General features: G+C 39.9%; 1 protein-coding gene across 1 annotated transcript; it reads left to right on the top strand.

Annotated features, from left to right (window-relative positions):
- The first annotated feature begins 14,064 nt into the window (after positions 1-14,064).
- Positions 14,065-14,405, top strand: LOC125391129 (cytochrome b-c1 complex subunit 10). The gene has a single exon (XM_048420444.3). The coding sequence runs from the start codon at positions 14,109-14,111 to the stop codon at positions 14,286-14,288; it is 180 nt and encodes a 59-aa protein (XP_048276401.3). The 5' UTR covers positions 14,065-14,108; the 3' UTR covers positions 14,289-14,405.
- The last annotated feature ends 10,899 nt before the right edge of the window (positions 14,406-25,304 follow it).

Consider the following 25,304-nt stretch of genomic DNA (forward strand, 5'->3'; position numbering starts at 1 on the left):
TAAAACGGATAATGAATTATACCTTAAGACTAAGGAGTTATGAGTCCAGAATGCAGAAACATTTGCTTCAGACAATTTAACCATATGTCTCCGTGTCTCAGTTTTCATTTCTGGAAATTGGGATAAGAAGGTGACCTGCTTTGTAGCAGTCTCCTGAATTGAATAAGAGGATTTAGAACAATGGCAGTCACCTGCTTTTATGGCTTATACCTTGTATAGAACATGTTTTATAGTTTACCAATGATAAATCCAAGAAAAACACAATACATAATATGGAACTTGGCTGAAGGAAAGGATGCTACTTCCATTTTTAATTTTCAAGACTTTGTTGAAAAGCACAATAAGAGAGGTGACCAATGGTCATGAGTGGAGGGAGTTTTCTCTTCCACATCCAGTCTTTCATCAAGTTGCTTCATGGAGTCTCGTGAAGAAGTAAGAAGGTCCCAGTTCTCTTATCTGAAACCACATTTACCAACTGGTCTTTCTGCCTTTTTCTGTCATCTCAGCTGGATAGAAACACCTCTGGGTAGTCTTGAGAACTTTCCAGTGGGTCTGTCTGTCTGTCTCTTGATTCTTGGTCAAAGGGAACCCTCTTTCTCTGTATAAATTTTTTACATAATTTTTAGTCATGCCTTAAGAAAGAATATAAACCAACCATTCAGGACTGCTGCTTGGATTTGTGACTTGCTCTAGAGGTCAGCATGCCATAAAACAATGAATGGATTAGATATATTCAAACAGAGTTCTTCATTTATGACAGATGTAATATTGAATATATCCTTCATTTAATAACTCATCTAAGTATAATTCAGCACAAGACTTAGGTATAAATTACTAGCCACATTCATCTTGCTTGACTGCTTCATAACAACAAAGAGGAGCAAGCCCAAGTGCAAAAAAATTCCATGCTGAAGTCTAGACTGAAGACAGCCTCTGCCAGAGAGCGGGTTATTTGCTCTTTGAGATATGGCACATGTCTGAACCCTGCCAGAAAGCCAGCAAATGCCAGTCAGACCCTATGTGGCTGTGAGCCAACAGTGGTCAGGCAGGTAACTGTGGAGAAAGACGATACTTTGTCAAGTGTGTCCGTCTGCTTCATTGGTACAAACTTGTTTGTTTTTCGAGATTTGGTTTCGAGATTTGGTAGCTCTGACTGTCCTGTGACTTACTCTGCAGGCCAGGCTGTCCTTGAACTCATAGAGATCTGCTTCCCTCTGTCTCCCAAGTGCTGGTATTAAAGGTGTGCACCGCCACTGTGTACCTTGTGGTACACACTTCTTTCCCAGTGTCTTCACTGGCTGGATTTCTTCCTATTTTGTGTTGCTGTGATTTATATTATGAATAGCAATGCCTTTTCTTTCTAGGACATGTATATGCCTATAAACACATACATGTTTTGAGAGTAGACAATGCTCCAGACAGCAAGGGCTCTCAAGAAATGAAATATTTTCTTTCAGATTATAAAACAGAGACATGTAGTTATGATGGTATGATATAGAAGTATGTGAAAATTTTCCATTTTTATTAATGTGGCAAATACCTGAGAGAGTTTAAAAAAAGACTCATTCATCTCCTTTTTTCAGCCTGTTACTGTTGGCTTACTGTTTATGGACTGTGGTGAGTCAGAGCATTCTGGGAACAGGGTACAGAAGGGCAGAGCCACTCTTGCCTAGTGTCCAGGATGTAGGGAGATCAGCAGGACAGGATATCACCCCTAAGTGTGTGCACTCCATTCCCTGACAGTGACAGGACAGGATATCACCCCTAAGTGTGTGCACTCCATTCCCTGACAGTGACTTCATTCTTCCAACTAAGGTTCTTTTCCATTGACTCAACGTAGTGTTACCAAATTATGGACCTGGCAGTGAGTGAGTCCATTCCTTAGACTAGTGCCCCCACGGAACACTCCTTTTTTAATGACTGGGGAGTCAGTCTTCAACACTTGAATCTTTATTGGGTGGACACCACCTCTGAATTATAACAAATTATAAGAACTCTTGTAAGGACCAAATTTGGTAAGATCTGTATGTAACATGAGGGGAGCCTGCTTGTTTAGGGGTTTCTTTCCCGCCTTGTCCCCCAGCTGTTTGGTCCCAGAGAAAATCAACCATAGAACTCTGTAAGTTATAAAGCTGATTGGCCCATTAGCTCTAGCCTCTCACTGACTCTCACATCTTGATTAACCCATTTTTCTGATCTATTTTAGCCATGTGGCTCAGTACCCTTTTCAGTGGGGCAGCTCACATCCTGCTGCTTCAGTGGCCTGGGCAGGAGTGGGAGCAATCAACTTCCTCCTCCCCAGAATTCTCCTACTCTCCTTGCATCATTTCCACTTCCTGTCTGGTTTTCCCACCTATACCTCCTGCCTGGCCAATCAGCGTTTATTTAAAACAGGATTGACAGAATACAGACAATTTCCCTGCACCATCTGTAAGCCACTTCACAGTTTTAGTCTTTAATGCAAGTTCTTTATCTTCTGGTGGGAGGATATAACACTGACGTTTCTGTGGCTGATATGCCGCATGAGAACACATTTGAAATAGAATTGATAATGTTTTCCTAGAACTGACACCTTTACTCCAGCCCTTGTTTCGTCAGAGGTATCACCTCCTTCATTTCCCTACCTGGAATCTAAGGCATGTGACTTTCCCTCCACATAGGCTTGCTTTTAATAGCCACCCTTTCCCATCAGCCACTTTTCAAGCCCATTCCAGGATTACCCGGAACTCTCCCATTGTTTTGGGCATGTTTATCCTTCGAGCACACCAGGTTTATCTTCCGACTGTTTAGTTTTTCAGCTCTCTACCTCAGCTTAATTATCGGAAGCATAAATTGTCTCATCAAATGGCCTCTGTGGGCTGTTTCAGTCTGAAGTTTTATGGTTTCACTTGTTTTATGATCCACATGATGACTTTTTCCAAAAGTCTTAATGTCCATCTGCTGCCACAGAAGAAACCCTCACTCATCTCACAGCTTTGAAGATGACTTCTGATTTGATGGAACCCGACGGAGCATCTGTGCCTTCAACCCAGCCTGTGCAGTCTTTGTCACCCTGCTCTGCCGGTGCCTCCTGCCACAGGCTCCGCTCACCTGCTCGACACACTCACCTCCCTATGACTAAGCATCTTTCTCTTCCTGCTCTCCATTGATAGGGTCATTATTAAAAAAAAAGAAAGGGATTGATTGGTAATGGGATAATAATATATTGGTATTTGTGAGTTATTGTTTTTAGAAAATTGTATTGGCATTGATTCTTGTACATTGATATATTGAATATTGTATGTGAGTATGCTTCTACCTCTATTTATTGTATGTGAATATGCTTCTACCTCTATTTATATTGATACATATACATATATTTACATTTCTACCTCTGATTAAGTTACATTTGGAGGTCATTGTCCTCATTCATTGCACAGTTGTTTATTCTCTTAGTCTTCAAGTTAGACAGATATAAATCAATAGTCATATATGTTTGTCATACTTATATTTAGACTAATCAGGTTATTCAGGTGCATAGAGATCATATTTAGTATAGATAGTATAATCTTCAACCTCTTCGAAGAGCTGTAAAAAATGGCCTTTAATCTAACTCAGAGTTCTGTAGTAATGAGACACAATCGCTCCTGGCATCACCACTCTACTCCCGAGAGAACATTGAGCACCAAAGACACTCCACTTGGAGCTTGTCTTCTTCCTGGCAAAACTTGCCTTTGGGCAAAGAAAAAGCCGATACCTCAAACACTGACAGAATTGCAGAATATCTGTAAATGGATTAAAAACAGGATTGGCTTATCTTGCCAAGACAGGGTAAGAGAATCCTAAAAGGTTTCTTGCCTTTGAAAAGGCATGTCAGTTACATCAGGCCTTAGCCAAAGTTGGTTGACTCAACATTGCAAATGAGACTTTGGGTGATTGCCCAGGTAATCAGTTGTCTCTTCCATTTGTTGCACATTTCGGAAGTTTCCCGCTTGTACTTCCGGGCTGCTTGAGTAAAATTATTTCCCTTCTCAGATCTTTGATGGAGATGAAGATTAGATAGTTGTAGTTACCATCTACATTATTTAGACTCCTTGAAATAGAATGTTTAGTAAAACTTTTGTTATATGTTTCCTGCTTAATATTGTTTGTTGTTTGTAATTTTATATTTATTATTTGTTTCTATTGTATATAGTTGTATTTGGTTTGGTTCTGTCTTATTTTAGAAAAAAAGGGGGAGATGATAGGGGAGTTCAGTCAATCACATTCTGTCCATGGAGCATTTGCCCTAAGGCAAAAATTTACCTATAAACCTGGCAGGTGCGCTTCCCCTCGCTCTCTTGCTTGGCTCCTACATTCTGGACGGACCGTTGGGATTCTAAGTTTTTCCTTCTGTTTATTAAAGCTGTATCTTTTGTATTAAGCTAGTCTGGTGGATCCTTAATTACCGATTGACCCTGCCCCTTCACTCCATGATTTCTCAAGTGAGGAAAGAGACCTGTGATGGTGAAGATGAAAGCCATGCAGATCTGGTTCTTTTCCTGCGATATCTGAGGTCTGTCTGCTTGCTTTTCCTAACAAACACTCTGTCCTGAAGGTCGTATCTTATGCCAGCATTATTTCATGTTCTTCAAGCTAAGCAGTCTTCTGGGGTATCCTGACTGAACCAGATTTGGTTGCAAGTTAGTCACGGCGTTGGATAAATAGCCAAATGTAGCTGAAGGACTAGGCCCATTCAAATGTGTTCTCTGATTGTTAATTGGTAGTGGAGTTTGGGATGCTAATCATGCCATTAATAATTCGTTAGTAGAGACAGCAAACCATATCATATCAATCAAAACAACCAATTTAACTACTCTCTAAATTACAGTGATTAAACTATATGTGAATATATAGAGATACATACAATCATTCAATGAGTGTGACACAGCTTTATCTCTCCAAGGTCAAAGTCCAGCTATTAGAAATAGCAGCAGAAACCACTCGGTATCCTTCTGAATAGCTGAATGTTTGCTGATTGCTACTGCCCAGCAGGTGGTTTACAAGTGGAGTCAGAAACTCCTTCAGATCTCAAGGAAGTAAGCTATTTTCTTTTTGTTATTATGAGAAAATTAATTTGGACCATAAGCATGTGAGCTTAGAGAAGAAAACTAAACCTTTAATGATGCTACTTGGACTGGCGCCATCTGAAATTCTGAACGGAAGACCCAGCTACATTGGTCATATTCTGACTCTGGAACCTGGAAACCATAGAAAACTCAGGGATTGTGCTTTGGAAACCAACACAAGCTAAACCAGCAAATATTTATTGAGCATCTATTACATGGCAGTAGCTACTCTAGAATTTGGGATATAGCATTGAAAAATAAAAATGTCCCTGTTCTTATGGCCAATTGCTTAGAAACCTTGATTATATCCAAACATCTAATTTCTTCTTGTCCTCAGATGAAAACAGTGAATTGACTCTTTTCTCAAGAAATAACTTAGTCACAGCTCTGTTGCTTCTTATCCTCTCTGTATTCTACTGCGCAGAAACCAAGTCTAGGTCTTGGTTCCCAAGGCAAATAATGCTTAAGTTATTTAAGTGTGCCCTCCCTAACAGACAAAGTGTGTTAAAATGTGTTTATATTTTAAAATATAGTTAGAGAATATAATTTTTAAAAGAATAGGTAACTATTTCGAAGGTAGGTGCTAAAAAAAAATCCAGAGAACTAAAAGAATTACATTTAAGGCTAGTGATAGCTCATTGTGTAACACTCTCTTGCCAGATGAGCCTGGCCCACCATGTCTAATTCCCTGAACGACAAAATGGGGGAAAGGAAGAACTGACTCCACAAAACTGTCTTCTTTTTTTTTCTTCCATTTTTAAGGTTTTCTTTATTGGTTTTATTGAACTACATGCTTTCCCCTGCTCACTGTCTTCTTCTTTGCACATGGGTGCCCCGTCACGTGCACACGGCATTCCCACTGCACACAACGGTAATAAAGACATTTTCAATACTCATAAGCTCAGTAAATCACTTTTAGTAAATTAGTAAAGTTTTGAACAAGTGGTGAATATTAAATTTATTTAAATTTTTAGAGACCTTAAAAAATGGAGCAATGAAAATTCCTTCAGAAACAGATTTCTACTATTTCAGGGTTATTGGCATACTGACCAGGAGTTTTAGGATTTCAGAGCTATTGGCATACCAGAATTTCTACCATTTCAGGGTCATTGGCATACCGGGATTCTTATTAAATTGAAATTAATAGTCGGTTGGGAATAGTTGTTACTGACAGTGATGACAGTCACGATGAGACAAATCCAGGCAGAGCATTGTCAACAGCTGCTGTTAATGTGGCTGATTCATGGCTGCTGTGGCAGAAGTTACGTTTCTGCTGAAACCATAGACTCTACCATTTAAAGGATCACCTGAATTCCCTATCTGCTGTCAAGGGTGGAGTTTTCTCAGGTTTTGTCTCTTTGTCTTTGTGGTGAATGTGCATCTGGAAGGGTGGTTTTCAAAGTTGTTCTCATATACAGAACACATCACTCCATTTTCTATCTGAAAAACTGTTGAAATCCTAAACCCACATGCAGACATAGGAGGTGTCAGATGCTCCCACTGGTCACTTGAAGTTGACACAGCTTTTTCTTGGCTATGTTTACTTGTTGGCTATGTTTGTTGGCTATGTTTATTTGTTCCTTCGTGATGTATAGAGCACAGGCCAGTTTCCCCAAGAAAGTACTTGCTCAGCAGAAAATTTCATGTCTAACCTAAACCTCTTTGCCTACATTGGAGCTTTGAATGCTTATCGCTGTACTTGTTGGGAAATACTTCACACGGATAGCTCATATTAAAGGGCCCGTGGGCACTGTTGCTTCTGCACAGTGTCCATGCTCCATATGAACTCAGTTGGAAAAAGCCAAACAAACAAAGAAAGGTGACTGAAAATCAATCAAGGAACTGACAGCCCTTAGAGAGAGGATCAGGGAAAGCCATTTCCTTTCTCAGGCTCAGAGAGTGGGAGTCTAGACAGCTGGAGAAGAGGTATAAGCACAAAATGCTCATTGCCTCTTTGCCTAGGGTGGAACTGGACTCTGGGAGGAGACCAGAGCTGCCACAAAGGTTGATTTCTATTGCAGACTGTCATGTGCAGTCCTGAAGACAAAGAGGTGTCAGTAGATGATTGACATGTGGCTTGGGGTCATAGAATTGACAAGCAGATACACACCCTTTACGTTTTCTGTTATACTTTTCTGGCACTAATTTTTTTAACCCAAAGCCCTCTGAAATCGTGTAAAAGATATGTGATTGTGTTGCATGGAACTGAGGGGAAGCGTGTGAACTGAAACTAAAGAAGGGAGAAATGACTACCAGCCTGAGATGCAGGTAAAATGCAGCTCTGTCAGAACTGGGAGGGCGGAATCCAGAATCAGGTGCTAAACGTGATTCCAAGGTAACTATGAGGACCCAAATAGGTGTTGAGAGAATGCGTGAAATGGTCTCAGCATCCCCTGAGCCACACAAGGGGCGAGAACCTAGTAAGACATCAATATCTCTAAGCCAAATAGGAAGAAGGCCTGATCCAAAATAAAGCAAGGACCAATGAAACACAGAGCTGCTTTTCTTTTTCCAATATCCATGTGTTAACTTAGAATTTTGCTTTCAACCTCTTTTGTTGCTCATACAGTTCTTGACAAAACAAAGTTCTGTACAAAAAAAAATGTGTCAAGTTTCTCACCCACATGAAGAAACATTGATAACCTTGGAAAAACCCTGGGTTGCACTTGAGGAAAAGACAGTAAGACAAGAGTTCAAACAGTATTTCAGAGTTCAGATGGACAACTCAAAGCTGAAAATGTTTTATTTTTATAAATTAATTTCCCAACATGTTTTAATATGTGTTAATTAATAGAAGAGCCAATATCACAGCTTTAGGGTGACTACAGATACATTCAAAATGGACGTCAGAAGACCTATACTAATTTAATATCCTTTCAAAGTGTTTAAAATCATCTCAATATTAGATAAAGAAGTTTTTTGTTTCATGTCACCCTTCCTCCCTACCTCTATAAGAGTCTTTCTTGTGGGAAGGACATCTCTACTCTGAAAATCTAAAATCCTAGATATTCTAGGACCTGGAGCCTTTTGCAGACTGAGATGACACCACAGTGAATAAAACCCCGACCTTCTAGGATGACTGAAGGTCAAAATAAAGGGTCACCAAATACTGTACAAAGTCACCTTGCAGTTGGGTGTCTAAGGTGTACCCTCCCTAAGAAGTCACAGTGTGATTGTGTGTACGTGAAGATTCTGAAATACAGAATGAAATTCTAATCTGCAATACTAAGCATTCCCATCATTTATCACAGGAGATACCCAATACTCATACCAGATTCTTGGAATCTGGTGGAACATTCTGTGACCCCTTTCAGGGCAAAGGTCAGAAGGAACCTAGTGAAAACTGTCATGCTATAGGAGAACTAATTGTGGGAAACCCTGTGGCGGAGCATGGAGGGATATTAAATGTAGGAGTGTAATGGTAATGGTGTTATCTGGAAGGCTATTATCATCACGGAAGGAGTTCTTTCATGACACAGGGTATGGGACTTCTGCGTTCTAAGCTCTCCTACAGCACTTAAGGATCTTGGAATTCGGCAGTCCTTTCTACTACGTATGCACATGTTGAACCACGCCGGTGTCGGCTTTCTTGTACAGTTCTCAACATGGCTGCATATTTGCTCGGCACCCTTTGTTCCCTGAGCTTTCTCTAAACTTTTGAAAGCTTCTAATTTTTAACAGCTTTCCTTTTTGGATAACCAGATATAAATGCACGAAAATAAAATTTGCCTACGTATCACTAACGCTCCACAGCCAAAGCATCAAATGTGCAGGTGCCTTATTCAGTCTGACAGGAGCCATTCCCCACAGTGCACACTTAGGGCTTATGTGGTTGTGCTGAGTAGAGGGAACAGGGCCTCCTGACAGTACATTACTCTCTAAAGATGTGGAGGACAATGAAGATGTCGGGTTGCTACGATTTAAATTTACCTCTCATCGTCTGTGGTTTACAAGGACTATTTCTCTTTTTCATTTAATTCCACCATGGGAGGATAAAACTGGGAGAAGAATCTCATTTTATAGATGAGAAAGTTTAGGCTTCGGCAGTAAAGCAGCCAGCCCAAGATGGCAGAACAAGCTCACAATAAGTCAGACCTGGTTTACAAGCAAGGCAAGATTTGAATCCAAGTCTTCCCAAGATCTCTTTTCCTCTAGCAGCAGATGCAGGTTTTTATCTCAGGATGGTTTTAGAGTGGGTTAGAGCATTTAATCTATTGTTCTTATATCCCAGTGGAAACTGACTTTCAGTTATTACCAACTATAGAGAAAGAACGGCGCTATAATTAGAATATAGCAGAAGACAGCTTACTATTGTTTAGCTTGACACTATTTTCTGTACTTTTAAATAAGAGGGAAATGCTGAATGGGAGTTTTTCTGATCAAAGAGATTTCTGTGTCCTTCTGTGAATCAATTTCTCACACCTGCAGCAGGCAGCCATCTTAAGCTGAGCTTGTGTTTGTAAAGGTAGAAGCTTCTTTAGAGGATTTCTTGTTGTGATCAATAAAGTATTTCTCCCTCCTCAGCTGCCAGCCACCTACCCCAACCATGGTCACATCTTCCTGCATAAGCCAGGAGTGCTCTAGAGCATCTGTTAAAGGCCAGGTGTTTCTTGGCAGGGACGGAACACGGGTTCGTGCTTTGCTCCTTCCATTGTTAGGTTCTTTCTGAGGACTAAAATGAAAACATCTTTCAAAATATTAAAATGGCTGCTTCCATCGAATGTTAGATCAATTGTTCAACATCAAATTACAAAACAAGTCATAGCAACTTTTTTTTTATGCAAGTCAATTTCCTGCTTTGGTAATATTTTTATGGACTTTAACATTATTTACCAGAGGCTCACATGGTTGTTGACAAAAAGAAAAACACAAATAAATGAGTTGTATGATGTGGCAGCTACCGATAGCTTTGCTTTTCCTGATGCTCTTTTATATTTTTTTCAAGCAATAAAAAGTATATCATGGTTCATAATTACTCCCTTATGGATGTTTTCTTCAGATAAGTTTTTAATACTGATTTTTGAGGCAACTAATCTAAATATTAAGTTCACACTAAAGATTTTGATCTTAAATGATCACTTTTCTATTAAGTTATGCTGTAGTGACAAGAGTGAATTAAAGAATCTTTAAGAGATAATATATATTATATATACATACATACACATATATACACATTTATATGTATTTTGTATATATATAATCAATAAATTAATAGTAACATTTTGACTATTTTTTCTGTGAGTAATATATTATTTAAAAGTAATAAAAATTTTATAATTAGATATTCTTTTAGCTGCCCCTGTAATATAAACACAATCAAAGGTGAATCACTTCAAATGTAGTTAGTACAGTCACAGTGTGTGTGAGGGACACCTTGCTCTGTGGGCTGAAGGAAAAGTAACATTTATTAGGCAATGCTGTGAACTACATAATAGAATACAAGCACTAACCTGCACATTCAGTAATTGCTTTAGATGTTCCAAGGAATGAAAGATTGATAGCGGCTCCGTTTGAGGGGTTGTGTTCCAGCTGAGCCTTAAAGCAAAGGTCAAGTTTGAACTGATAGAGGTGAGAAAGGAAGACATTCCAGATGAGAAGGGCAACGTGAGGGAAATCCCAAAAGTGGCGGCAGGGTAAGCATTTTCACATTTGTGAATATAGAGTAATCCCAGGTGTTTTAATCCAAAGGACTCAGACACGGCTCTAGAAAATGCTGAATTTTCATCTCTTTCTGATTTCGTATCTCTTGTCTTTGTATACTTGTTAGAGCAGGGGTTCTCAACCTTCTATATGCTGTGACTCTTACCCCCAACCACAAAATCGTTTTCATTGTGACTCCATAACTCTAATTTTGTTCCTGTTATGAATTATAATGCAAATATCTGATAGGCAAGATATTTGATATAAAACCTGTGAAGGGGTTGTTCAACCTCCCCAAAGAGTTCACAACACACAAGTTGAGAACTACGGTGTGAGAGCATTAATTACAGTACTGTTTATTAGAATATATTTCATGCCAGTGATATGTCACCGAACACTTGTCATAATGCTTGTCTAATCCGCACTTACTGTCTTCAATATCAACCCACACTAGTATACAGCGTTCTCAACAGCAACTTTCCAAAACCATTACTTACCATTTAAACTGTAGCCAAAAAATAACATGGCGAAGAAACCATGGTCTTTGGGAATTTGAGATACTGATGTTTTCAGTCAGAATTGGGGGATATAATATACAGGCAGAACTGTACCAGCAAAATTATGGAATACGCTCTTCCCTTTGGATATTCTCAAATCTTTCCCTGGGTTTCTAGAAGCAAAGCTCTTCTTTTGTATTTAAATAACTAAGACTCCTGAAGTTTTTTGCTGGAAGTATGGGCATAGCAAGGTATTTTGTTTGTCAACAGCATAGTTTTATAGGTATTCAAAGTCTTATATACAATTACAAAATAGGAACAGTATAGGAATAAGGAAATAAAAACTTATTCACCAAAAGAACTAAGAAAAAACGTGTTTAAAATTTATCCAACAGAGGTACAGTGGGTGAAAAAATAATTTGGTGCTTCATGCAATAATCTTTTAATTTTTTTTGTTTTTTTTTTTCGAGACAAGGTTTCTCTGTAGATTTGGAGGCTGTCCTGGAACTAGCTCTTGTAGACCAGGCTGGCCTCGAACTCACAGAGATCTGCCTGTCTCTGCCTCCCAAGTGCTTGGATTAAAGGCATGTGCTACCACCGCTTGGCAATCTTTTGATTTTTAAAAGTTTTATATACAATGGCATTATAATTACATATATCAGTAATTATGAAATGAGGTATGTATGTATAATAACAACAAACCACTCTTTCAGGTTGCAGTTCACAACATTCCTTCAGTCCCACACAGGAGTGGGTGAGAAGCACAGTTTACTGTGCTCAAACTTGACATACCAAAAATGCTGAGCAGGAGGCTTGGGGCTAACCTTCACTTTTGGCCTAGTTGATTCTGATATGCACTTGCACATTTGATGAGCATGTTAGCTTAGGATGAGGCTAAATGCTTTTAAACTCTATTTAAATTTAATTTGAAAATAAATGTTAGAAAAGACATATATAGGAAGAACGTATTTTGAATTATGGAAGTTTAAAAATGTTTTCTCATGTAGGATTGTGGGAACTGTGGTTGGGCAAGAATTTCCAGTGGAGACGTGTGAGAAGATGAAGAAAGGAAGGGAGGAAACAAGTGGTGTGAAGCAGAAGGTCAGGAAAGTCCAGAAGGAGCCAGGTCAGAAGAGACAAAGAAGTCATAGGCTCAGACTCTTGCTTCATGTTGAATTCTCAGCACATCCTGTTGAAGAGAGCAGGACAGAAAACCCTTCACCTGTTGGAGCAAGAACAGAAGCACTTCCCAGATGGCTCCCATTAATGGGCATTTTGTTTGTTAAAACACCAAATGTCTGAAAGCAAATTGGAGTCAATTGGGTCGGAACACCCTGCCTTAAATTCCTTTCCATTTGGCAGCAGTCCAGGTTGGATACTTGTTGGGCCACTGCTATAATAAAAAAATTTGTGTAAACTTCAGGGACTATGTTCCTCCTGAAGAATAGCAAAAAGTCTGTTCTAGACTCTGGGGAAGTACAATGAGAAACTGTGGTAGATTTTGATTTTGTAGAATGAAATTTAATAATCTAATACTTGAATCGTTATTTTGTTATAAAAGTACTTACTGTTAAACTAAATTAGAATGTTTAACTGAATAATGTTTTTAGAGCATTATCTATTAAATTATTAGGTAAAACCTTTGTGTATTGTCATTAATATACCATAGATCTGGTTTTAGTGAAATATTAGGGTTTAAATAATTACATTAAGGATCCACTTAAACTTCATTGGCCAGGCACATTTCTTTGCTGAAGTTTTCCTCTTCCAGGTTTAGTGATGTGCAGCGGCAAATAACGTAGCGGCCTGAGTAGCCAGGCTGAGCGGCCTATTGCTTGGGAAAAAAGAAGCTGAAGAGAGATCTTTATGTCACAAATATGGCCTGATTGATGGAAGCTGAATATGGGGACAAACATTCTTTAAAACTCACAGCATCTCCACTGTGCACATCAAACACCAAACATAGAAATCTGCTGTCCATCACGAAGGAGTTGGAAGACATTTGAGCAGTGAGTAATGATTAGTGAGATTGATTCAATCCCCTCCCCTGACTATATAATTTCAGGATAACTAAAACAAAGAAAATAACCCATTGCTAAAAAAAATTTGCATATCTCAAGAACTTCAACTATCTAGTTTTTTTTCAAGAATTGTGTTAATATAGTCAATAATACAGTGATAAAAGTCAAATAGACTAAACATGTTGTCTTAGTTAGGGTTTCTACTGCTGTGAAGAGACACCACGGCCATGGCAACTCTTGTAAAGGAAAACATTTAATTGTGGTGGCTTGCTTAGAGTTCCGAGCAACATCATCATGGTGTGACATGGTGGTGTACAGTCAGACATGGTGTTGGAGAAGGAGCAGAGTGTTCCACGTCTTAATTGACAAGCAACAGGAAGTGATTTGTCTCACTGGTCATGGCTTGAGCATATATGCGACCTCAAACGTTTCTCCACACTGACACTTCCTCCAAAAATATGTAACCTTGTTGGAATAGGTGTGGTCTTAATGGAGAAAGTGTAATATTTGTCTGCGGGTATTAGGATAAATATGTAGATTGCAGTGTGATGTCACTCCAATTTAGCTAACAGCATTGGTGAGGTCCCTGCTAAGGTCTTTAGCTTCTATGGCCATAGATTGTTGGCCAGGTTTACAGTATCTGGTAGGTATTTCCTCCTGTGAAATGTCCTCAGATATAATTTTTTGTTCATGAATTAGTCCAGGAAGAGTTGTGCCACTATTGCATACGTGGACTTATCTTGTCTAGCAAATTTGCATTGTATTGTGAATTGTATTGAATGAAGAGTTGGTCATTTTGGCACATGCGCAGCACTCCAAGTCAGCAGGAACAGGGTGACCCTGAGTGCTGAGCCCCTGCCGCGATGCTGAGCAAGTTTCTGGGCCCACGCTACAGGGAACTGGCCAAGAACTGGATTCCCACTGCCAGCATGTGGGGTGCCGTGGGTGCCGTGGGTGCCGTGGGGCTGGTGTGGGACACAGACTGGCATTTGATCCTGGACTGGGTGCCTGACATCAACGGCAAGTTTAAGAAGAATGATTAGGAAAGCCCCGTCACACTCAGGATCTCCCTGGCATTACACCCTGCTGTCTCAGGAACAGCTCAGCCTAGTGAAGGATGCTGAGGAAGCTGGGCATGGCGAAGTCCCGCAGCACCCAGGGGAGCCACTGCGCTGAGGGACACATGGGCAGCCTTGATGAGTGTAGCATTAAACCTTGTTCTCATAAAAAAAAGTTGGTCATTTTAAGAAATCAGGAAAGAAATTTTCAAATTTCAGGAATCAAATAAAAATTAAAGCAAAAATTTACCAGAACTTTTGGGACAAAGTAAAACAGTTCTCAGAAGAAAGTTTCTAGGTATAAGTGCTTGTATTAAAATGGAGTGACTTCACAAGTAAATGACCTAACGATGCAACGCGAGGTCTTACAGAGAACAAACAAAAAGAGCAAGCTAGACACTAAAACAGGGGGAAGAAATAAAAAATGGCCAGGAAAATTAGTAAAAAAGATGCTAAAGAAGGAATACATAGAAATAATCAAAACTTAATTCTTTGAAAAGATAAAATGACTGACAGTCTAAAAACACCCAAAGAAAAAGAAAAGGAAAAGGAAAAAAAAAGTAAAAGAGAAGCTGGTTCAGTAGCCTTAAAACAATTGATTTATAAAGAAGTTTATAAAACTCACCAACCTTTAAACTATGATGAAAATGGAAACTTTTAGAAGTCTGATATCTACATCTGAAAGCAGGAGACACTGCCTCAGGAATTGTCGGAAAAGAAAAGCTAGTAGTGACAAAAGCTAAAGAGGCCTGACTGGGCTTGCCTGTTTGTTGTGACACTACACTTACCCGTGTTCCAGTTACATGGGTCCACTAATTTTCAGTGTCTTTGCCCTCCCAAAGTAAACAATTCAGCAAATAATCACGACCAGATGACTGGCACTTGAAGTACGTAAAAAAGCAATGACAATGTACTTGTCAACAGAGTTTTATATCCTACAAAGCCTATTTAAAAAGGAAGGATATAAATAACTTTCAATTTTTTTTTTAAAAGAAGCCGGTGGGAAATTACTATCAGTATATGTACAATGCTGAAAACATTAATGACGAATTGTACACGCAGAATATGAGATCAGATGAAAATTCTGTCTACTTCAAAATGATATACGTGTCAGAAACAGTAAAAAAAAATAGGTAAAAATGAATTATTTCTTTTCATTTAAAGCGACAGTTGATGCCTGTAAGAGAACCGAAGCTTACAACATGCACAAATGGAAGAGGGAGAAGTACTTGGCTAGAAAGAACACATGGTACGTGAACATGACGTACTGCTATCTGGAGGTAAACTATGGCGAGTCAAAATTGCAGATTGTAAAATGCAGAGCAGTAAAGAAGTAAACTACTAACGTAGAGCAATAAGCTTTATAATAGACACAAAAAGAATTGTTAAAATACTGAATTCAGGAGATACTCAGGAACATAGGAAAAAAGAAAGCAAGGCCTCATGGGACAACAGACAAGAAATAATTTATTTAATCCAAACAATATCCTAAGTACAGTTCATGTAAATGGCCTTAATACAATTCAAAGACAGACGCTAATAAGTTGAATTATTAAAGACACATATATAGACTACTTGGGAGAAAATAAAATTATTTTATAGGAATCCACAAGTTTATTTTAAAATTTATACTGAAACCTCAAGTACTATTTTGAAGGAAAGTGTAGGCAGTTGAAACGCTCACGTTAGAAGCTGCTACTTCAGAAGTTAGATCGGCTTATTGTACATGTATATTATTGAGTGTGGTGCGGAGTTGGCATAAAAATACCGTGGTGTTTATTGGCACTAGAATACCAAATAGACTGACATATGTTAATTACCTCAATTTAACGCAATTCAGTGGGGGAGGGTGTCTGTTTAATAAGTTGTGTATGAATGTATGGACATACATTGTTACTTCATCTAATAACCAAAACACTACCTTTAACAATGGAAAAAATTAACATTATGAATTGTAGACTAAAGCAAGAGATCAACAATGAAGCTTCTTGAGGTAAATTAAAGTTCTTTGTCAACCTGGTTTAACTAGTGATTTCTTGGAATCATTTACCACTGCAAGTTAAAACACAACAGGACTTGCCCACTAACATATTGAACAGGGAGCTTTGAATGCTGATGGGAACAGAAGTATTATTCCTCCCTTATCCATTTGCTCTTGCTCAGATTCTTCATTGACTATTAATTATTACTTTTCCTATTTTGACTGTTATTTATTTTTAATTCTTATTAATTATTTGATAATTTTATACAATGTATTTTGATTATATTCTCCTTTCCCCCATTTCCTCCAAGATCCACCTCCCATTCCCTACCCACCCAACATTGTGCTCTTTTTTTTTTTTTAAATAACCTTCAAGTCTAATTTGTTATGACCATATGTCCTCGGAAGTGTCAACTTCCACTGGAGGGTTGTCACCTTCTCTAGAGCTACACTGACCCTGACCTTGTACAGACAGGAGCAACCCGACTGTCTCTCCGGAAGCAACCAAGTGCTAATATCTCCTTGGCTAAAGAGACTTTGTGCCCATTTTCCCAATCCATACTGCCATCTTTTTTTTCTGGCTTGAGCTTACAGAAGTTTGGACATGCTGACACAACCACTATGAACTCATATGTACAACCGGCTGAGGTGTCTAGAGGACAATATTTCCTTGCAGTGATTCAAGGCCTGTGACCCTTTTACTCTTTCTATCCCCTCTTCCACAGCAATCCCTGAGCCTTGGGAGAAGGGGTACTAAATAGATGTTTTATTTAGGGCTGAGAATTTCCCAGTATCTTATTCCTCTCACCTCGGCCACTTGTGGCTCTCTGTTGAACACTCTACTACAAATCAAATGTCTGTAACATGAAAAGGCCAGGCCTGCTTGTTGGGGTTTTTGTCCTGCCCAGTTCCCCCAGCTGTTTAGTCCCAGAGAAAAATCACACTGAAATCTCTGTAAGTTATAAAGCTGATTGGCCCATTAGGTCAGGAAACTTATTAACTAACTCTCACATCTTGATTAACCCATTTTTCTGATCTATGTTAGCCATGTGGCTCAGTACCTTTTTCAGTGGGGCAGCTCACATCCTGCTGCTTCAGTGATCTGGGCAGGAGTGGGAGGAATCAACTTCCTCCTCCCCAGAATTCTCCTGCTCTCCTTGCATCATTTCCACTTCCTGTCTGGTTTTCTCACTTACACCTCCTGCCTGGCCAATCAGCATTTATTTAAAACATGATTGACGGAATACAGACAATTCTCCCACACCAAACTTCTCTGTTGAGGGTTGAGAGATCTGTTGGTGTATAGATACAGAAATATCATCAGAAGTCAACTTAATACGGTATCCATTTAGCAGGATGAAAAACCAGTAGATTCTTTCTTCGGACCTGAGACCTATCTAGTCACAGATTCTTAGCCCAACAAGAGTGCCAGATATGGGTGCCATCTTGTAGAGTAGACTTACACACAATTAGAATGTGGTCATTTATTATCAAGATCTCCATGCCACTATTGTGCCAGTGGGCATGCCTTCCTGGGCCCATCATGACTCTAGCTCACAGGGCTCATGGCTAATATGAATGATGATTGCTTTCCCCTTCATTAGTGTACATAGAACCTCCAGTGTTATCCAAGTTAGACTGTAGGGATGAGGTTTCCAGGACAGCTTAATCCATCCATGTTCCTTGATTCCACTAAATGATGTCTTCAGTAATAGAGTCTTACCTTAAAGCTCTCGAAGGTAAACTAAAACATTGTCCTGTAATATTTGGGGACTGTAGGACTTTCCTAGCCAGCAGCTCCTAACAAGCCAACTCATTTCTAGTTCTGACCTTTTTATTTGTTGGCCTCTGGTGTTTTGTAGGGACATTGTTGTCTTGTTACAGGGCAACAATGAGTTATAACTACATTTTAACTTATGTGTGTGTGTGTGTTTCAGGAAACTTCTGCAGGAGCAAGTAGGTCTCCCTCCATGTATTTTTCTTCCAAAAGGTGTTTAGTGTAATTTATTCCTTCCAGTTTGAGACCCTTGTATGATTCTGAGAACTCAGGTTCACACATTTGTTTAGAACCGGACAGTACGTAACCAGATACCCTATACTTTGATTCGCATTATTTCCATATTGCTTAGAGTCCAACGATCTCAGGATTGTTTTGAAATCATCTTTCATTCTATGATGGAAAATCTTGGCACACTTTCTGGGTCATTGGTGGAAATAGTGACGGTGTTTTGTGCTAGAACTATTTGATGCTTGTCGAGCCTTCCCAGAGTCATCTGATTCACTGAGGCCGTGCTTGCTCCTTTTTTCCTTTGTATTTTTTTTTCTGATTTATTCACCTGCTTCTCTCTCACTTCTATCACCATCTAGTTCTAAAGCTAAGTTTAAAGACAAGGTGTGAAATCAGAGAAGACATGTGAAAGAAAAGGGAGAAAAATTAAACTTAAAAAAATAAAACATAAAGATAGAGTTCTGGAAACAGATGATAAATCCTTTGAGGAAGAATGGGATCCAAATAAGATGGTGAGAAGCTCCATCTGTGCACAAAAAAGCTAGCCAGAGTGTGGGGCTGAAACAGAAAAGATCTGAGTTTTAGACTCTTCCTTTCCACGGAACAGTATATGACCCAGATCAAAACAATTTATTAGACATGTTTAAATATTTTCAAAGTGATTTCTTATGAAAATGGTTTTCCACATCCATACAGTTTTGCAAATAACACAATTCCAGTTTAAATCTAAAAAAGCGTTCTCAAGCTCTGAAGATTTCGTGGGACTTCAACCTCCTCAGCTCTCCTCGTTGCGGATGTTGCACATTTTTGGAATTGATGTAGAGCACAGCGAAGCACCATCTGTGAGCCATTTACAGTAGGGAAAGTTTCTTTAAACTATTTATATTCTGAGAGTTCAAAAAAAATCCTTCTTGGACAAAGTGGAATCAGTTCCGATTTCAAGAAGCAACTTGGCTTTACTCAACTGACAAAGAATGAAGAACAACGATAAAAATCCGTCTGAAGGAGAAATTACAATAAACGTAGGTGACTGTTACGGAAAGTAAGGCGTGAAGCTGCAGGTAAGCTGGATGAACGGTGCAACTGAACAATCCTGATGATTACCATGATGGAGTGAACACCAGTCTATTACTGATCAACACAGTCCGGCCCACAGACCTTCACTGTGTAATGGGAAATATTCAATATTCAGTGGTATACAAATGGTTATAAAGAATCAAATCCATTAGTGTTAAGCACATTCAGTCCATCAGTCTATGACAAATTATGAATTAAAACAATTAGAGCCACTACACAAAGTCGTTCAAGCTTACATATAGTCTCAAATGTTATGAAAAATTTGAGCATTGGCTGGCTTATAAATTTTATTTTTATGATTATATTTAAGAAAGAGATAATATTTAAAATACTTACAACAAATCTTGAAATAAAACATCAGACATCGTCACATCTATCACATCTTGGTCCTGGAAACCTCACTGATGGAATTTAAAGGAAGAAAAAAGGACAAACACACGGACATGGGTAGGAAAAACTTGACTTGGGTGGGTTTTCTCTTGATATGGGAGTCCCCTCTGTGTGCTGTGTAATGAAAAAAGAAATTGCCATGGCCTGTTGATAGGGCAGAACTTAGGTAGGAGGGGAAGATGGAACTGAATGCTGGGAGAAGGGAGGTAAAGAGAGATGCCATGGATTTGCTGACAGAGATAGACGTGCTGAAACTTTGCTGGCAAGCCACGACCTCATGATGATACACAGATTAGTAGAAATGGGTTAAATTAAGATGTAAGTGTTAGCCAATAAGAATCTAGAGCTAATGGGCCAATCAGTGATTTAATTAATACAGTTTCTGTGTGATTATTTTGGGGCTAAGCAGCCAGGGATGACCAAGCAGCCTCCCTGCAACATTGATGGAAAAACACTAACCACAACACCCCTGAACCCAGTGCTGATGACACAGCACACGAAGAAGGGGCTTGCTAGTCTCTATGGCAAGTCTGCTTGGAGGGATAGTTTCACACTGTAAACATCCAGGAGGGAAAGCTGTCTGGGATGCTTTCTGTCCGCTCATCAACATTCACATCTGGAGCAGAAGGTGACTTGAGTAATTCTCACTCATTGGTTCTTGTCAACAAAACACTTCACTCAGGACGTCGTCTTCAGCTTACACATTCACTTGGGGCTTCCTCCACTCCCCACTAGCCATGATTATTATACATGGAGAGCAATCACTCAAATAAGGTGACAAATCATTGGGTATGTTTAATTATGTCTATCATGTTTGTGCAAAATATAAAAGAGTAGTGTAACAGTACTTAAACTAGTTGCTTCAATTATCTTTCTCTAGAGAAGGTTTATGTGAAATCTTTTATTTTTCCCCTCTTTGGGATTGTTCTCCATGACTTACATTATCAAGATAACTTGTTTACTGGATGGACAAACACATTGGTGTGTGCAGTTAATTTTTGTTATCATTTATCCATCGCTATTCAACATGAAATGTATATACATCGTACTAACTTACATTGATTCCCAGAGTCTCCTAAATAGCTAAGAGGCATTACCATGAGCCTACCCTTGAGATGTTATCTCAATGTTGGCTGTACAGGAGAGGCTGAGGATCCCCTCTCCTGGCAACCAAGTGCTGACTGAGCTATGGTTAAGAGGGATTTGGTTCTTGGAGTGAATCACATTTGAAAATAGAGAATCTTTGAATCAGTATAAAATAACACCTTTGTATCTTTTACTCCTTGATTCTATTTCTGTTTTTTTTTTAATTGTCTGGTGTCTTATAACAGGCATTTAGTGAGTTATCTATAGAGTGGAAACCATTGTTGTTGTATACGAATTTCGCTCACAAGTGACAAAGTGATAGAGCCATTATATCAGGGTAACTATAGTCGATAGAAAATATACTTTCATATTTTATAATTGTTAGAATTTTCTAAGGTAGTACAATATGAACATCTTTTCAAAATTGGCTTTAGAAGGCATAGTTGTATTTCTTAAAAAACACATTATTTACAATAATATGAACTTATTACAGAATATAAATTAAAACAAAGTTATGTCAATAAAGAACCACAAAAGTTCAGAAGGATTTTGTGTGTTACTAAATTATTTGCTGTGGATAAACTGGAGTAGGTCATTAGTTAAATTTACTGTATTGATTTCAGTGAGGAGGATGGATATAACATGAGGGTCTGCCTATTGGGATTTCTGTCCTGCCCAGTTCCCACAACTGATAAGCCCCCAAAGAAAATCACGCACAGGTCTACATAGGTTATAAACTGATTGGCCCATTAGCTCAGGCTTTGTATTAGCTATTATAACTTATATCAACCCATTATTCTTATCTATGTTAGCCACATGCCTCGGTACCTTTTTCGGCAGGGTAGGTCACATCCTGCTTCTTTGGTGTCTAGACAAGTTTGGAGAAAGTACTGCCCATGGCTCCTGATACCACAAAATGTGGAGAGAATAGGACTGTACAGACTTGGCCCTGCTAAGTCTCACTGACGGCAACACTAGAGAGAACTGGTCCTGCCTGTCACTGGCTGAAGCACTCAGCACTATAGAGCTGACCCGGTTCGTAGGGGCATGAGTGAGCTGGCCCTGAGGTCATGAGAACCGGAGAGCAGGTTGTGCTCACATCATATGTCACATGGTGGGATGGGTGAAGGAAAGATGCCCTTATCCCCCATCTCTCGCCACCTGCAACAGGTCAGGGACCTGACACAAACCCTCACCAGTTGCAGCACCCGGGTGAACGGACCCTGTGCCTCACCTAGGTAGCACAGGAGAGTTAACGTGTAGACACGGTTACAAGTGACCCAACCCAGAGGGCGTGGAAGGAATACAGCTGGGACCGCCTCCCTCATCTGCAGTGTGGTGGTAGAAGCAGGGGAAAGATGCCCTCCCACCTTATCCCTACTGCATCCAGCTGGAGAGGTAGCTAAACCTCTCCTTTACCAGTTGCAACACTCGGGAAAAGGCCCTGGACCTGCCTGGGCAGCGCAGCAGAGTCGACCCTAATGACAAGGGTGTTGGTGAACTGCCCGGGAATGTGAGCATGGGAGATCTGGACCTGACCCTCGTCAGCCATATAGTGGTGTGGATGTTCCACCCCCCACTCAACTGCGGTGGCAGCTGGAGAGAGCTGACCTTGAGATTATAAGAGCGGGAGAGCTGTCTCTGCCCTCACCAGTGCAGCACTCGGGAGAGCGGCCCCTGCACCTCATCTGGGCAACATGGTAGAGCTGCCTCTGATGGTCTGAGAGCAGACCCTGAGGGCTTGAGAGAAGGAGAGCTGGCCCTGCCCCTTGTTCATCGCTGCAAGGTATGAACTAGCCAGGGCAGCGCTGGAGAGCGCACCCTGGTAGTGAGGTAGGGAGAGCTGGCGGGCTAACCAACCTGACAACTATTCAGGCCCAGAACAAGGGTTATGAGTTGGTTCACCCCAACATCTGCCCCATCTGTGATTTATGGGAGCATGTGAAGAGATCGGTCCTGAAGACCCAAAGCTGCAGGGTCTCCAAGACACAGGACAACAAAAGGATAACCAAGAAGAGTCCCAGGGAGGTCCCAGCATTGATACTGTAGTAGAAACCAGAGGCCTCCAACCGGACCAATGACTCTTTGCAATGAATGCTTGCAGGTAAAGATATATGGATAAAAAGGTTTGCTGCATGACTCACTGAGTCACACTACAGCTTCCATGAGATTTTTCCTTCCTTTTCTTTTCTTTCTTTTTTTTTTCTCTTAAATTTTATTTTGTTGAGGGGGTGGGGCAGTTAAAAGGGCAGATGGTAGATATGAGGAAACAAGGAAATAAATGGGATTAATATGTATTATATAAAAACACAAAGAATAAGCAAAAAACTAAAATAAAGACATAAAACTATAAACTATAAAAAGAATGCCATTGACAACAGGGATCACTATGGGTTGGGAAACTTGAATGTAGGGCTATCTGAAATGGATTAATAATGAAGCAAGTACCTGGAACAAGCAGGAGAGATTTGGGGAAGGGTGTGCTTTAGGAGTGATACCAAATTGATTGGGAAATAAAGGTCATTCAAAACATGTCACAGAAGACTGATAAACAAACCCTAAAAATCACCGTGGCGCTCAAATAACAACAGTAATAATGACATTAACTTCCAGAATAAATTTCAGTGTTCTTTCAAAGTAGACAATAAAATCAGAACACACAATAATGTAATACTGAAATGGCTATCATCTGATAAAAATCAATATAAATGTGAAAAACTAGAATAATAAGTCCATAATCATAAGACAAGTCCATCAGCAGAAATACTCAGAAATGGTAGAAATTGAGGATCAATAGAATTTTTTATATAGAAGGCCAGAAACTATATGGTCTACTCTCTGATTGTCATTGCCTTTTAAAATACATTATCTGAAAATTTCATAAAACATGTTTTGAGCGTAGTGACCCCTCTCCATCTCTTCTCAGGTCTACCCCCCAACAACTTCCTGCCTCTTCCCTGCTACCCCCATCTATCAAGTCCACTTTGTGCTTCCCATATGTTCCTGAATATGTTGTCCTCCACTGGAGTGTGGCAAGGGAAAGCACTCATAATGACAATAGATCCTCTCTCTTGGCAGCTCTCACCTGCCAAAAGCTCTTTGGCCGCTTCTTTTTTTTATTGATTTTTATTGAGCTCTACATTTTTCTCTGCTCCCCTCCCTGTATCTCCCTTCCCCTCTTCAACCCTTCCTTAAGGTCCCCATGTAGATTAAATCTATGTAAGTCTCTCTTAGTGTCCTCATTGTTGTCTAAGTTCTCTGGGATTGTGGTTTGTAGGCTGACTTTCTTTGCTTTACGTTTAAAAACCACCTATGAGTGAGTACCTCACTCAAAATAATGTTGTCTCGCTCCATTGGCTGCTTCTAGAGGCTTTTTCCAGCCCCTTGAGATGCAGGTGGTAAAGCTCCACCACACAGAAAAAAATCCAAGACAAGGCCACAGAAGCCCACCAATCCCTGAACTCAAAATCCCACCAATTCCTGAGCTCTCCCCAAGATCAGGCTACAAAATTCCACCAATCCCAGACAGCCCTGAAAAGCTCCCTACTCCCAGAAACCCTATATAAAACCTGTCTGCCTCTCAGCTCCCTGCTGCTTCTTGCCCAAGCTGAGGCAGCCACCCTCTTGTGTCTTTCCAAATTAACCTCTAGTGAGGTATGTTGTGCACTGTGACTTTGTTTTGTTCCTTGAATCCCAAATGCCATGATACCTTTCGTCTCAGAGCTGTAACACTTACACATAGGACAATTTTTCCCTTCTATTCATCATTGCCTCTGGCTCTTCTGTCCCTGTTCCATAATGTTTCCTGAGCCTTGGGAGAAGGGAGTACAGGGTGGATGTCCTATTTATGGTTTACCATTGAGAAACCTCTTTTCTCTGGGTCTTAATCAGTTTTGGGTCTCCCTGTTAATCACCATCTACTACAAGTAGAAGGTTTATTGATGAGGGCTGGGAGATGCATTACCTAATAAGTAGAATGGGAGACAGTCAAATACTATGCCCATCTAGTAAAATAACCGCAGTAGGTTCTCCCCCGGCCCTATAATAGGTCAAGTCATAGGTTCTTGGCCCAATAATGGTACCCAATCTGGGAACTACTTTTTGGAATAGAATTCCAATTCAATCAGAAAACAGGTAGTTACTTTCATTATGTTTGAGCAACTATTGCAATAGTGGGCTGCCTTACCATTATTGCAGCTCAGAGAATCCCGGCTGCGTAAGGATTGATGCTGACTTCTCTCCTCCAGCAGTGTGCAGACAGCACCGTGCAGCACTGTGAAAGGTGGCCAGTACCACATTAGTGTTCTTGTGTTCTGTGAAGCAAGCACGTGGCGTCTTCAGCAATAGGGTTTACTACCAAGTCCCAGAGACAACCGAAAACATTAGCAATTGCCCGGAATGTTTGGGGATCATGGGACCTCAATGGCCAACCATTTTACAGGAGAAAACCCATTTCTGG

Source organism: Myodes glareolus, chromosome 16, assembly GCF_982192425.1.
Source record: "Myodes glareolus chromosome 16, mMyoGla1.1, whole genome shotgun sequence".
Lineage (NCBI taxonomy): Eukaryota > Metazoa > Chordata > Mammalia > Rodentia > Cricetidae > Myodes > Myodes glareolus.

What these genes read in the sequence shown, in the direction of transcription:
- LOC125391129 (XM_048420444.3), top strand. Translation starts at nt 14,109, where the DNA reads ATGCTGAGCAAGTTTCTGGGCCCACGCTACAGGGAACTGGCCAAGAAC.